At 36.1% G+C, this 12,748-nt stretch overlaps 2 protein-coding genes across 4 annotated transcripts in view; one reads left to right on the plus strand and one right to left on the minus strand.

The window, feature by feature from the left end:
• The window catches only part of NT5DC1 (5'-nucleotidase domain containing 1), a 128,005-nt gene that overhangs the window by 19,722 nt on the left and 95,535 nt on the right, over positions 1–12,748 (plus strand). The gene's annotated exons all lie outside the window — the stretch shown is intronic.
• The window catches only part of COL10A1 (collagen type X alpha 1 chain), a 30,414-nt gene that overhangs the window by 6,844 nt on the left and 10,822 nt on the right, over positions 1–12,748 (minus strand). For 2 of the 3 annotated variants that reach the window (XM_038131498.1, XM_038131497.1), the window contains one exon: positions 3,595–3,748. In XM_038131498.1, coding sequence (XP_037987426.1) covers positions 3,595–3,733 — 139 coding nt within the window. In that variant the 5' untranslated portion in view covers positions 3,734–3,748. Of the gene's footprint in view, positions 1–3,594; positions 3,749–4,394; positions 7,569–12,748 lie in introns of those variants that run through there. The other variant, XM_038131496.1, reaches the window with a different exon arrangement.

Raw genomic sequence — 12,748 nt, forward strand, 5'->3', positions numbered from 1 at the left:
AGACTACTTCAGCAGTTTGCAGCAAGTGGCAGCATTATAGAACAAAATGGCATATCTGTGACTGATGCTAATTTAAGAAATCATTTCAAAAATAAAAACTGAAGGATACAAAAAGAGCCTGAATTCTGTTTTTTTATAATGCAACACATTCTATTGAGTGCTTATTTAGAAAACATTATAAATTGATCAACTTGCATCAGCTACAATTTTTCCTTTCAGTCTCTCACAAAAAGACCAGTATTACATATATGTACACATGAAAGTTTATACCATGACTCTTTGGCTGTCTCTTAGATAATGCATTTTCCAGTATGAGGCTAGTTTTGTTGAACCAAAAGTGAGGTGAAGGAGGAAACTATTCTTCTACACATTGTTGGGGTGTTTTTTTTTAAATAATAGAGGTGTACTTATGAAATACATTTGATTTTGGTTTGTTATTGTATCTGCAAGGTTGCCTTCTTCCTGTATTGACAGGGAAATTGTTCTTATCTAGAAAGTGCAGAGAGTGCATTTTCTTTTCTGCTGATGCATAAAATCAGCACAAATGCATATCAACTTATTTTGCACATCTTCCTATCTCATCCTTCATCAGGCCATGAAAAGGAAGATAGCTGTTAAAATACTACACATAGAAAACAAGCATGGCCTGGGATTTATTTGTGATATATTGACAACTTTTTTTTTGGTGGCAAATTGCATCAGACTTTAGCTCAGAGTGTATTTCCTTATTACTTTTACCATATTGTAGGTGCAAATATCAGTCCTAGGTTCACAGAGCAGTGGGTCCCGCCAATTTTGCCTAAAATGTTAAAGGCATTGTCAGCACTCATGTTGTTACAGAGATTTTCTGTGAGCTGAATTGTTCTAAAGTTGTGCTGCTTTTAGATTCAAATTGTAATTTTAATTGTGCTGTCTAAAAACAATGGTTATTCCTCTGAGGAAAGGACTGCTGAATTTATTAATGAAGTAGAATTTACACAAAGAACATTTAAGTATTGATTGGCTACTCTTTTACATGTCTCAGCGCATACCTTGATGCAAAATTGCTTTACATTCTCTATTGCAATCAAACCCCATATATGTATTGAATTAAATATGTAGACGTTAACATAACCTGCAGTAATGGATTATTTAAGCATTGCTGAATAGTGAGACCTCATTCAATTATTGTTTTCAGCTTGGGCTTTTCAAATAACTCAAGCCAAAGAGATACTGGTTAAGAAATTATATTCTGGAGACCTGTCAAGACCAAGATTTTTTAAAGAATTTCACCAAACTAGAGGAAGGTTTAATAGGCTTTGGTTTCCAACAGAAATTGTGTTGTCTGTTTTATGTTGTCCTGACTCACCAGTTTGAGTTTAGACTGAAATTTCAGTTCCAGGCTGCTTTTTGACAAAGCTATACAAAGCAAAAAGATAATTTATTGGTAGCTATATCTGTAGAAATCAATGTTTGGTGATCAAATTGGAAAAGTAAACTGTGATGAAAAGCTTGCTGTTGCTACTTCAGCTACTTGCAAATGGAACAACTCACTAGAAAAAAGCTGGATTCATTTGGTTCTGTATTCTCCTGTTTTATTCTTCCAAGATCATCTCGGATTAGAAGTGATGATCTCTAGCAGTCTTCCCTCTTTAAATTCTTCTAAAAACTCTCTATAGGATGCTTGTTTTCTGGACTCAGGAATAACAGTCCTCCTGCAGTGCTTGCTCACCAAGTCAAAATTTGTCAAGCACTTTTGAATGACTGGACTTGCGTGTCTGTAAGGATGTAGGCTGTTCCTGCTATTGAGGTCTAGTAGATAGTCTTCTTTTACATTTCCTAAATCAAGAGCATTTTGTACTTCTCAGGTTTTGATATAATCATTCTCATTCTAAATATGAATTTTCACTCACATTAGATTCTGTGTTTGTATATGTAGTGATAACTTAGTTCAGGACAATTCATTTCCCCCTTTCACACAATTTTCTGTCTACGCTGATTCTTGCTTAATTTCCCCCCTTCCCAAATGTTTTTTATATAGAGGGGGAAAGAAGAACCACTATTAGGAGAAGTGAGTGAAGTATGGTAGAGGATAGCCAAGTAAATATTATACTTCACTTAAAAATAGTAATGAATATGTAAATTATTCTGAGTAAAGTCATGGAAAAAATACAAGAAAAGTTAATGAGGAAGGAGGAAGGAAATGCAGCATTAAACTCAGTAAGAATTCTAGTTGTATGTGCATGTACCTAAATTTGATCAGGGAGTGCTAGGGTTCCAGCAAGTCCTTGTGCTGAGGACAAGGGATGAAACTATGACAATATTTTGGTACAGCCTGGGAGAGTATTTTTGGAGTAAGTTTCCCAGCCATGCTGCTCTCATTTGTTTCTCACTGCAGGGATTCTTGGAGCATGTGGGTAGGAGTTGATTGGTATGGGGCCAGTGCTGACACCAGCTGGTATGAGACCAGAATCTCTTTGGGCTTCATGTGTGCTGCGCATGATCAGACAGTCCACTGGATCTGTCTGCAGAGCTCTTCTGAATCAAAGCCCCCTGAATGTAGGTAATGTGGATGCAATGTCCTGGGCAGCAATTCTGCTCTCCAGATTTGCCCATGTCCTTTTTCTGGTGAAGAGAAGCTTACTTGCTAATGCTGTTTTTTGTAGCCCCTCATTCGGTTTCCTGATTTCCACCCAAGTATGATTACTACAACTAAAAGTAGATGGGATACAGAAAAAAAAAAAAAAAAAAAAGCTATTCTGAATAGCCTGATGATGTCTGAAGGAAAATAATGCTATTCTCAGGGGGTAATGTGTTGACAAGTAAGATTGACTACTTTTAATTTTAGTGATGACAATTTTAAATAATCAACTTAAGTCTGTCCCTATTCAACTTAAAGGGACAGAGAGGATAGCCAGAAATAAGATGAAACAATGTAGCATGCAGTTATGTATTGCCTATCCAAGCTGCCATAAGACCGATTTATGCAATGAAGAGGGTTTTTTAAAATATACTAAAGGTAGAATTGTTAAATATAACTATGTGCTTATCCTGATAATTAAAGCATAAGCTTAAATCACTCATGAAAAACTATATAGAAGTTTATTACACATCTGTACAACTATGTATAATTTTGTCTTTCTAAGCCTTAAGTGGGTCTTCATTTGCCCATGCTATCATACATATATTTAAATTCACACCTAAAGTCTGTTTTGCATACAGATAACATGACAAAATATGTAAAAATTGTTCCTGAATGTAGGTAGGTTTTAGGTGACAGGTCTGTTGCTAGAAACCCCAGTGCTGAATCAAGAAATTAATAATTAGCATGTTATACATCATTATGTACACAATCATGCTGTGTTACTCCCACTATTGAATCTATATGCCTTTGGTGTTTATTGTGTAAAACATTTGTCTGACAGGTGTGCATCTTTGTCAGTAGGAAGCAACTCCAGAGCCACCAATTTCTTCCTGCAGTAAAAAAAATATTTCAATAAACCTAAATTTTTAGCGAAATTTGAATATTAGTAGTATAAGCAAAGAGCCTTTGTTCATGTATTGAACCTCTAGGAATAATTGTGTTAGTTTATTATGAAAAAATAGTAAACTTACCTTGACTCTTTACATTGTATGGTAGAAAATGTGGCCCCTTGATGCTAGATTGTTTCTGATATCGCTCAGAAAAATATCCATCACCACCATGGACAATGTTCAGACAAAACAGCAGCAGTAAAGATACTTGTAAATGCATGTTTCCAAATTTGTTCTGTGTTAGAAAAGGTAGAGAAAGTCTGTTGTAAAGAAAAGCTGTTTAGCTCTGGTTTTGGAGCATGAATGAGTTTTCTTAAATTATTGGTATTAAAAGTAACAATATTTTGTGCTTACTTCCATCTGCTTTCACTAGTTTTGAAAAATGCTCTAAGAAAAAGGGAATCAGCATTGCTATCACTTTGAATGATGGAGCTGTAGCATAGATAGATTAGAGGCAATAGTCTCACTCTTAGGAAAAGAATTATTTTGATTGGATGGCAGCCTATTCAAGACAACAGTATTCAGAAAGAGTGACTATTTTAACTAGACCTCCAAAGTAAGTTCAGGAGCTCCGTATACCAAGACTCCTGAAAATAAGAAGAGTTTTCAGTGAAAATAAGTAAACACTTCCATGATCTTACTACCTCTGTCTAATACTGTAGCAAATGAAATATGAAGTCCTGGTTCCTTCAGCATCAGTGGCAAAAATCTCACCAAGGTTGAAACCTGGTTTTTACCTGTAGCCTTACAAAGAGCTCCAGTGGCATGAGGATGCTGTCACTGGCCCTTAAATATCAACCCTCTTCCCTCCCCAGACAGAAAACAGGCATCCTGAAGTTACCTTCAAAAACCAAGGAGAATAAAATGAAATCATGACATACCAAAATGTTGTGGAGCTCCAATGCAGAGTGGTAGAGGAGTGAATCCTCCTCTACTGAGGAGGAGTTCTGCCACTGGTGAGTGAGCAGAAGCTGATGATTTCCAGTGCCACCCTTGGGTATTTATCTGGTTTTCCCCTTAATTGGGTGACTGCTGGACATAAGCTCCTCCCCCAAAATCTGTAAGGAGTAATTACCTCTGTGTGTATAAGTGTGTTTTTTAGGGGTGGGGGAGAGCTATTTTGGGCAGTCATCCTAGATTCTCTTAAGGGTTTTTTTTGTCAGTTTTTTTCTCATTATTTTGTTGGATTTCTTATTATTTATGAGATTGTATTGCTCATAACTTGTTTTTCCTAAAATTTTATGTCCCCTCTGTTTTAAGAATTGATACAGGCAACACTGGGAAAAATCATAAACGAGTAAGTAAGGTTAGTAATTCCAAGTGTTCATTTAAATTTCTCTGTAAATGTTTTAAGCAAAGACCTATACATTTTGAACTTTGGTGAGCTGTTACTTTCAGGAGTAACCCCACTAAAGTTTGTAGAGACCATTTATGTGAGTAACTGAAGACTACTTATGTGAGTAATTGTTCCCTGGGATACAAGTGAAGAACTTCACATCAATTAAGATATTAATAAGGGAGTTGTCAGAGAACCTGATTACTTTTATGTAGTTATTTTAGGATATTATCTTCATGTTATATCTCTAGACTTCTGTTTTCATGTTTGAGGTACACTACTACACATATAATGCAAGTAATATTTATGTATTATGAAATCTTGAAATGTGAGTTCACCTTACAGAATGAAAACTTCATTGTGTCCAGTTGTAACAAATGTACTGAAATCCACCCTGCTTTATTTTGCAAATATTAATACAGGGAGATGTTTGGGAGTTTCAGTTTAGTAAATTTAAACTGATGCTGGTTTTAGTGGTGAATCAAACCTGGTTATAGTTTTAGCTCTTAAGAGATTTTGTTAAACTGGTCTTGCTTAATGAACTGTACCCACAGACTGCAACTTCTTTTGTTTTTTAATAAATCTTACAGTGATTCAACATCACTTTATTGAAGTTCAGTCCTAAATAGACAGTAACTCTCAGTTCTTTAATTGTTTGTGACTCTGAATAATCTTTCAAAATGGAAGGTTAAAGTAAGAGGCAAGAAACAACTTTTCTGATTAAGGATGAAACTGTAAAATTAAATATGTAGTGCACTTTGCTTTAAGAAAAAATACCTACAATGATTTATCTGTGTATTGAAACTTTTGCCAATTACAGATTTCATTGATATTCATATATGTATTCAATTTTGTAGGAGTTATAGGTACACTAATAAATAATGTGTACTACTGTCAATTCTCATGCATGGTAGGTACAGAAGGAACACCTGTTACTGTTCCAACCAAAAGACTGAATTGGTGGCCCTGAACCCTGTGGCTGTCCTGTGGAATGACAGGTTAACGTGGGCTGAATTTTACCTGCTCCATGTCTTTGTTTAATTCCACACTCTTCAGCTCTTTTGGCTTTTATGTATTATGGCAAACATCCTAGAACACAAGTTACTGTACTGAAAGGGACCAATGGAGCATCAAGTCTGTTCTGCTTCCAATTGTGCTAATACCTTTGCTTAGTAGAGGACTGGATTAATGTTTTAACTTACACTAATAAGTACAATAATTTATTCAATGTATTGTTGAATAGTTCTTTTCTTCTATTCTTCTTCCTAGCCATCCTCTAAACAACACTGTTCTTGTACTGTTTTTGTAAATAACCCCTTTTGCTGCAAGGGTCTTCAGACTAAAGCCTGCTTTCTCCATTAAGCTTGCATGTGTGATCTGGTCAGTGATTTTCAGAGAGTTTGCATATCTGAGATGGCATTTCTACTCCCACATATGTATTCAGTTTCTTTTAGTCTTTCAGAGAAAGAAACTCTGTCCTCAGGTTTTTTGTGTAACTTCTCAAGGTTCTTTATTTTAAAAACTAGTCTCTATAAACTCAAATGAGGATCCAATCATCCACTTCTGACAGAGGTAGCAAATATATGGGCATAAAGTTTATTTCCTCCTTGAAAAAACACAGCTCCAGACCCTTTTTTGGTTTGTATAAATCCAAAAATAGCTTTTGATTTTTTAAAGCATTTAAATATACAGCCTTCAGTGGGGAGTGTGGTTGTTGCTAATTTGATAATATTTGGTTAAGAACAGCAGGCGACAGTTCCATGCACACACAGTTTTGTGCTAATTTCTTGCCTAATTCATAAATACCTCCAAAGCAGGCACACTTATGTTACAAAAGCACCAATAATTCACACTGATATTTGCCCAGCAGCCTCACTTCCTGCCTCTTCACTCCCTCTGGGCAGGAAGGTGAATAATCTCTATGTGTGTCTGCATAAATAGGGATGATTGTGGGGTCAAAAGGTATATACAGGCAAACCTGTTGTCCTTGTGATTAACCTGAGCTCCACCCTATTGTGCTATCCTACTCCACTTCCTTGGCTTGAGGTTTTGTTTTTTGTGGGTCTGTGAAGTTGAGGTGGAATTGGAGTTTACAGGTTTTGTATGTTTTCCCTGCTGCTGTGGCTGTTTCATATTGGCAGAGCACTAACATGCATTTAGTGCTAAGCATGCATATGAAAGGTGTGCTGTGGTGTGTATTTGCCCTTGCAAAAATATGTGCAACAGACACACTTGTGTATCTCTATTTACAGTAACAACACATTGTAAACTAGAAAGGTTATTTGCAAAGCTGTTCTCAAAACACAAATCATCATATGCTTTTGTTTTATTGTTACACATTTAGAAAGTTGTTTTTGCTTACAAACGAAGGTGTCTTCACTCCCTCCTTCCCACAAATGTAATAGTCAGGAATAAAATTTGATCCATTCTGCTACTTCAGAACTTTCTTTTTAGTAGTGTGTTAGCTGCATCTTCCCAATTAAAGGTAATCACATTATGGCGATGCAATAGCTGAAGTCCTAAGCTTAAATGCAATAAAGACTCCAAATAGTCTCTATGGGCCACATGAATGGTACTGAAGTCAAAGCCTCCAGTGCCATTTGCAGCAGTCTGCAGTGTTTCATGAGATTTGCTGACTGGATGTTCAGATTGTTGTTGAATGTTGCTGGAAAGTGTGCACTTACCCACATTTTCCAAAACCCCTTTTTGCTTTGGTCTCTTACTCCCACAGAGTCAGTGGAAATGTCTAGCATGGAAGTGACACCATGATTTAGGAAATGGGAACTGACTTTCACCACAACCCTGCAAGTTATTCACAAAGTGACTTGAGTGAGTCCCACAACAAGCAACTCCTTGCAAGGAAGAGGCATGGAACATCTTAATTAAACATGAATTGTAATAAAGCAATAAACCACTCCCTGTCATGCACCCTTCAATAAAAAAAAGATAGCTGAGAAGCAAAACTCCAGAATAGCTTGAGCTAGGTCCTTGCAGTAGCTGGGAACTGGCCAAATATGTTCTTGATGCTGAGGATACTTGGTGTGAATATATTTATTGTTTTGACTTGGGAGTATGTGATCTTAATTTTTGCACCATCTAAGCACAAACCCTGAGCTTAGTTTCAAATAACAGAGTTCTCTGAAAGTAATAGCTCACAGCTTTAACTTAAAATATGTTTTGTTTTTAATTATTGGCCTTTAGTCTTAATCCTCACTTTTTTCTCAGAATTGCTGTTATGGATTATAATTACTGCTTATGGTGAAAAATAGTACTCAAGGAACCTGGTCTGTGGAGGGGTGTTTACTCCCTTTATTTGGATTAGTAATCTCAGTTGAGAAAAAAGAGTCAAAAATGTGGTGATGGGAGATTTTTCCTTTAATTTAAAAGGTAGACTGAAAAATGGGGAGTAATTTGTTATTGGCAATATAAAATCAAAACACGGTCAGCAACAGGACGCAGTGCTTTTGCTGCCCCTGGCTCAGGTCCAGTTTTCTTACCTGCTTGAAGTAACCTTGAAGAATGTCCTAGTCTGTGACTAGTTTTCTTCTATTAAAATGCTTGTACCCAAAACATATGGTAGTTTTGGAAAGGACTCTAACAGCTTCTAGCACCATCTCTGGTGAATGAATTCCCCAGTCTCCAATTTTAAGTTTTCAAAGAAAGGTGTTTAAGAGTTTCCACGAGAAGTTTGAAAGCCTGCCATGAAATTAAAGGAATAATTGGATTTTCTAGTTTGTGGTATGCTTTATGGTACTTTGGAAACTCCTAAATCATGTCAACTCCATGGTTTAAAGCTGTCCTCTATCCCTTTCTGTCACACAGTGGTGAGAAGTGTTCTCATCCTCCCACGGTAGCAGCCAGGTAAGCCCTCAGTGGGAGTGCAGAGCAACAAAGTGTTCCACTGAACCTGATGGGCCAAGCTAATACAGAGGGGTTCCAGCTTTTTATTGCCCACAGTCAAATGGACACAAAGGAATAGGAAAAGGGAAAATGTGTTAACTTGATAGCTGTGGGAAATCTGGGTGGTTGTTTGTTTTGTTGCTGTTTGTTTTGTTTTGTATTTATTGTAACATTCTATTTACATAGAGGGTATTTTCTACTCCAACGCTAGCTACTTGGACTGCACAGGACTAGAAAACATCTTGGTGAAGGAAATATTTACCTTTCTAATTGAAAAATAAATAAGATTTATTTTAAGTTTTAGAATGCATGTCATCTTTTTAAATTAAGAGGCTTGCTAAAGTAATGTCTAGGGCTGTGCAGCATGCAGCTCTATCTATATCCATATTTTGAGATATAAGAATTCTCTTTAAACTACCAAAGCAAAACAAATTCTGTTACTCCTAAAGTCCTGTTGTACTCTTTTTATAGACTTAAAGTCTTTCTACTCTTTTAACACTTGTAATTGTGGTTGAGTAAATGTCCTCCTTTCAAGTAGTAATGGAAAGATGGTCTGTATTTTTTCTGGCTCTGCAAAACTGACTGCTGACCAGTTTGTTCTGTTCAGCTCAAGTAACTGTTGATCACAAGAGCTCTATTTAGTATAGCAATGTATTTAAATTGATGACACCCAGTTAAATATTTACACTTGTATTCTGACTGAATTAACTTGCAGGGACACTGAATAGCCATGTTGAAACCTCAAAAGAAGATGTGTTCTACATAGCTTATAGAGAAAGCTTTGAGATTGACATGAATTTTTGATGAAGCAGTCCTCTGAGACAAATAGTATTATTGATTATTGATTATTGCTTTCTAACAGCACTGCATTGTTTATCACCATGTTCACTAGGCTTGTATAAAGATAAGAAGACAATCTTCACCCATCTTAGAGAATTTCTGGTAACTGAGTAAAAGATACCAAACAGAAGTACTGGTGTTAGAAAAGATGTTTTCCTTGGGTATCCAGTTGGCCTGACCTTATTCTGCCCTCATTTTTATTTCTCCCTCCCTTGCTTCTGAAAGTAAAAACAACAAATATCATTTAAATGAATTAATTAATTTGAAACTTTTATCAGATACATGGGTTTAATTGAAAACCAACCAGTTTCAAGATACTGAGAAGACAAAGCTGGGTTTATATATTAAATATTCATCCTTTCTTTTACAAATGCTTTTCTAATTAAGTAGTGTAGATGTTTAATTATATGAAGTTTTGTATTTTTACTAGTTCTGTTTAAAAATGCAATCATGGACCTGATGACGGGACTTGCATGGAGAGGAAAAGCAGAAGTATTTTGTTAACTTGTTGCACAGTTCAGGAAAATTAAATTTCCAGGATCCTGGTCACTGAATAGCGTGAGTAAATGCAAAGATTTTGGTCTGGATTTTGACAAGGGAGTTCCACAAAACTCTTTCTTGAGCTACTTAAGCATAACCAGATGAAGAGGTTTCCAGTTCATTCTAGCTGAAGATGCTCATTTTCAGCCTTCTGGTTGATGTTGATTGCACTTCCAGTTGTGTCAATACAATGGTTTATGAAACTTTTCCTTAAGAATTTGATTTGGATTAAAATCAGTCAGACTTCCTTGGGAGTGATGGAGGATGGAGGCTTGTTTTCTGTAAGTCTGTGTAATTTCACAGTATGTTTAAAATTATTTTTAAACATGTTAAGTAGATCATTAGTCTTTAAAAATTGCTGCAAGTCTTCTTTCTATTTTAGTAACTACCTGATGTTCTTGTTTAAAAAGAGCATTCACATAGAAATGTAAATATGCTAAGTAGTTGTATTTTCCCAGTGACGACTATTTTTATTCATTTTTTTAATTCATGCTCTATTTTTTTACTGATTTTTATTAGATTATTTAATATCTTTCTCTACCTCTGTGCTTGCTGGAGTCAAGGTTTCTGTCAGAGTGCCCTGAACCACAGCGAATAAAGTAGAAACCATGGAAAAAAAGAATGAGAACCACTTCTGCTATCCCAAAGGTGAAAAAGTTCATGCAGCTTCCTTTGGTATCCCATAATTAGGGGAATCTTCCAAATACTTGGTTAAAAATAGGTGTAACTGAGCTACTTTTTCAAGTGTACCCACTGGAGCATGTAGTCAGCCTGCTGAATAGTCTCATTCATTGACTATACTACCTGCTGTGGTTTGGACAATTGGCGCAGAGTTGTTTTTAAACGTCCATGTTTAAAAACAGGTGCCTATGGGGGAAATCCAGACTTTCACAACCAGAACAAATAAAAAGTTGTCTGAGTTCATTTTAAAAATAAGGGATTCGTTTGTTTTATTAAGTCTGGCATTTTAAATGTTGCTGGTTTGTTTTAATTTATTTAAATTGAAACTTTGAAAAATTCTTTTGGCGAGTGCATGTGCATATGGCGGGTGCAAGTCCTGTGAGGAGTAGTTGACACAGCTGAACTTGTTTAGCCTGGAGAAAGGAGCCTCAGGGGGGACCTTATTTCTCTCTACAACTACCTGAAATGAAGTTAGAGTGGGTTCCAGTGTCTTTTACAAAGTAGAGATTGATACAACAAGAGGAAATGGCCTCAAATTGCACCAGGAGAGGGTTAGATTAGATATTAGGATGAATTTCTTTACCAAAAGAGTTGTCAAGCATTGGAACAGGCTGCCCAGGGGAGGAGTGGAGTCATCATTCCTGGAGGTATTAAAAGACCTGTAGATGTGGTGCTTAGGGACATGGTTGGACTCACTCATGGTGCTGAGTTAATGGTTGGACTTGATGATCCTGAAGTCTTGTGAAATCTAAATTATTCTATATAAATTTTTATACTCTCTCACTTATGCAAAATAAGCTTGTGTCCATGAAGCCTAGATGTTCCTGATATTAGTAATGGACTAGTTTTCATTTCAGTTGGCTGAAATTGAATTTTTACAAGCATTATATTGTCACATAGGAGAGTCAGAATTACTTGCTTTTAATAAAGTGCTAATGCACTGTCAGCTTTTATTATAACAGAAAATCAGGGCTACAAAGTTTTATAGGTGACATTTGCTGTATTACCTGTCTCAAATCACAAGTTTCAATGTCTACAGTAGGACATCTTCCTCCATAGGAGGAATACCACATGAATATGAGGGACGATCTCTTTTTATGAACTTTATTAATAGGCTTTTGCATTCAAAGCTTTGAGGACCAAAAGAGCGTTATATAAAGAGACTCATATGTGAAGCATAGAGATACTATCCAAACAACTGATACAAAAACATATGGAGATACCAGGAAAGACAGGGACTCCTAAACTCATGACAGACAGCCTGATCAGACTTCATCCTGTTTCCTGTTTCCCTGCTGATACTGTACTAAATGATGAAAAAACAATATTTAAAATTGGGCTCCTGCTGGAGATTATATGAAATGGCTTCTGCACCCATTGACAGTGATCTTCACAGATCACAGGTACTCCGCCAGTGTAATTCTGCTGCATACAAAAGTAAAAGTGGGGATAGGAAATGGGCTAAGGAGGGAAAGACTCATTTATCCATGTCAAATAGTACAAACTGTGATATGGACTCTGAATTGTATGATTATCATGAGATCTTATCAAGCAAGATCTCTCTTTAAAATATCTTGTAGAACTTCTGTGTTTGTCCTCCAAAAAGCTGGATTCCAGTTTAAAAACTACTGTAAATATTTGTCTTCATTAGGGAAAAGTATCTTATGATGATTAGGAGGAGGACTTTTTAACAGTAGAAAATAAGGGTTGCTCTAAATTAGTTTACAACCAAAAGTGTAGAATCTGGGAAGCTGTTGCTAAAATAAATGCTGTTATTTGATACGGTATCTATGCCAGTGTCATCACATCATTTAATATTAAATCTGGTACATTCAATTAAATGTTTTTATTGCCATCGCATGGCCTATCTGGTTATCCCTTTCTGCCCTAGAAAAAAGGGCGAGATTCTATCTTTATATTTGCAATCTCATTCTGCGT

Source organism: Motacilla alba, chromosome 3 (genome assembly GCF_015832195.1).
Source record: "Motacilla alba alba isolate MOTALB_02 chromosome 3, Motacilla_alba_V1.0_pri, whole genome shotgun sequence".
Lineage (NCBI taxonomy): Eukaryota > Metazoa > Chordata > Aves > Passeriformes > Motacillidae > Motacilla > Motacilla alba.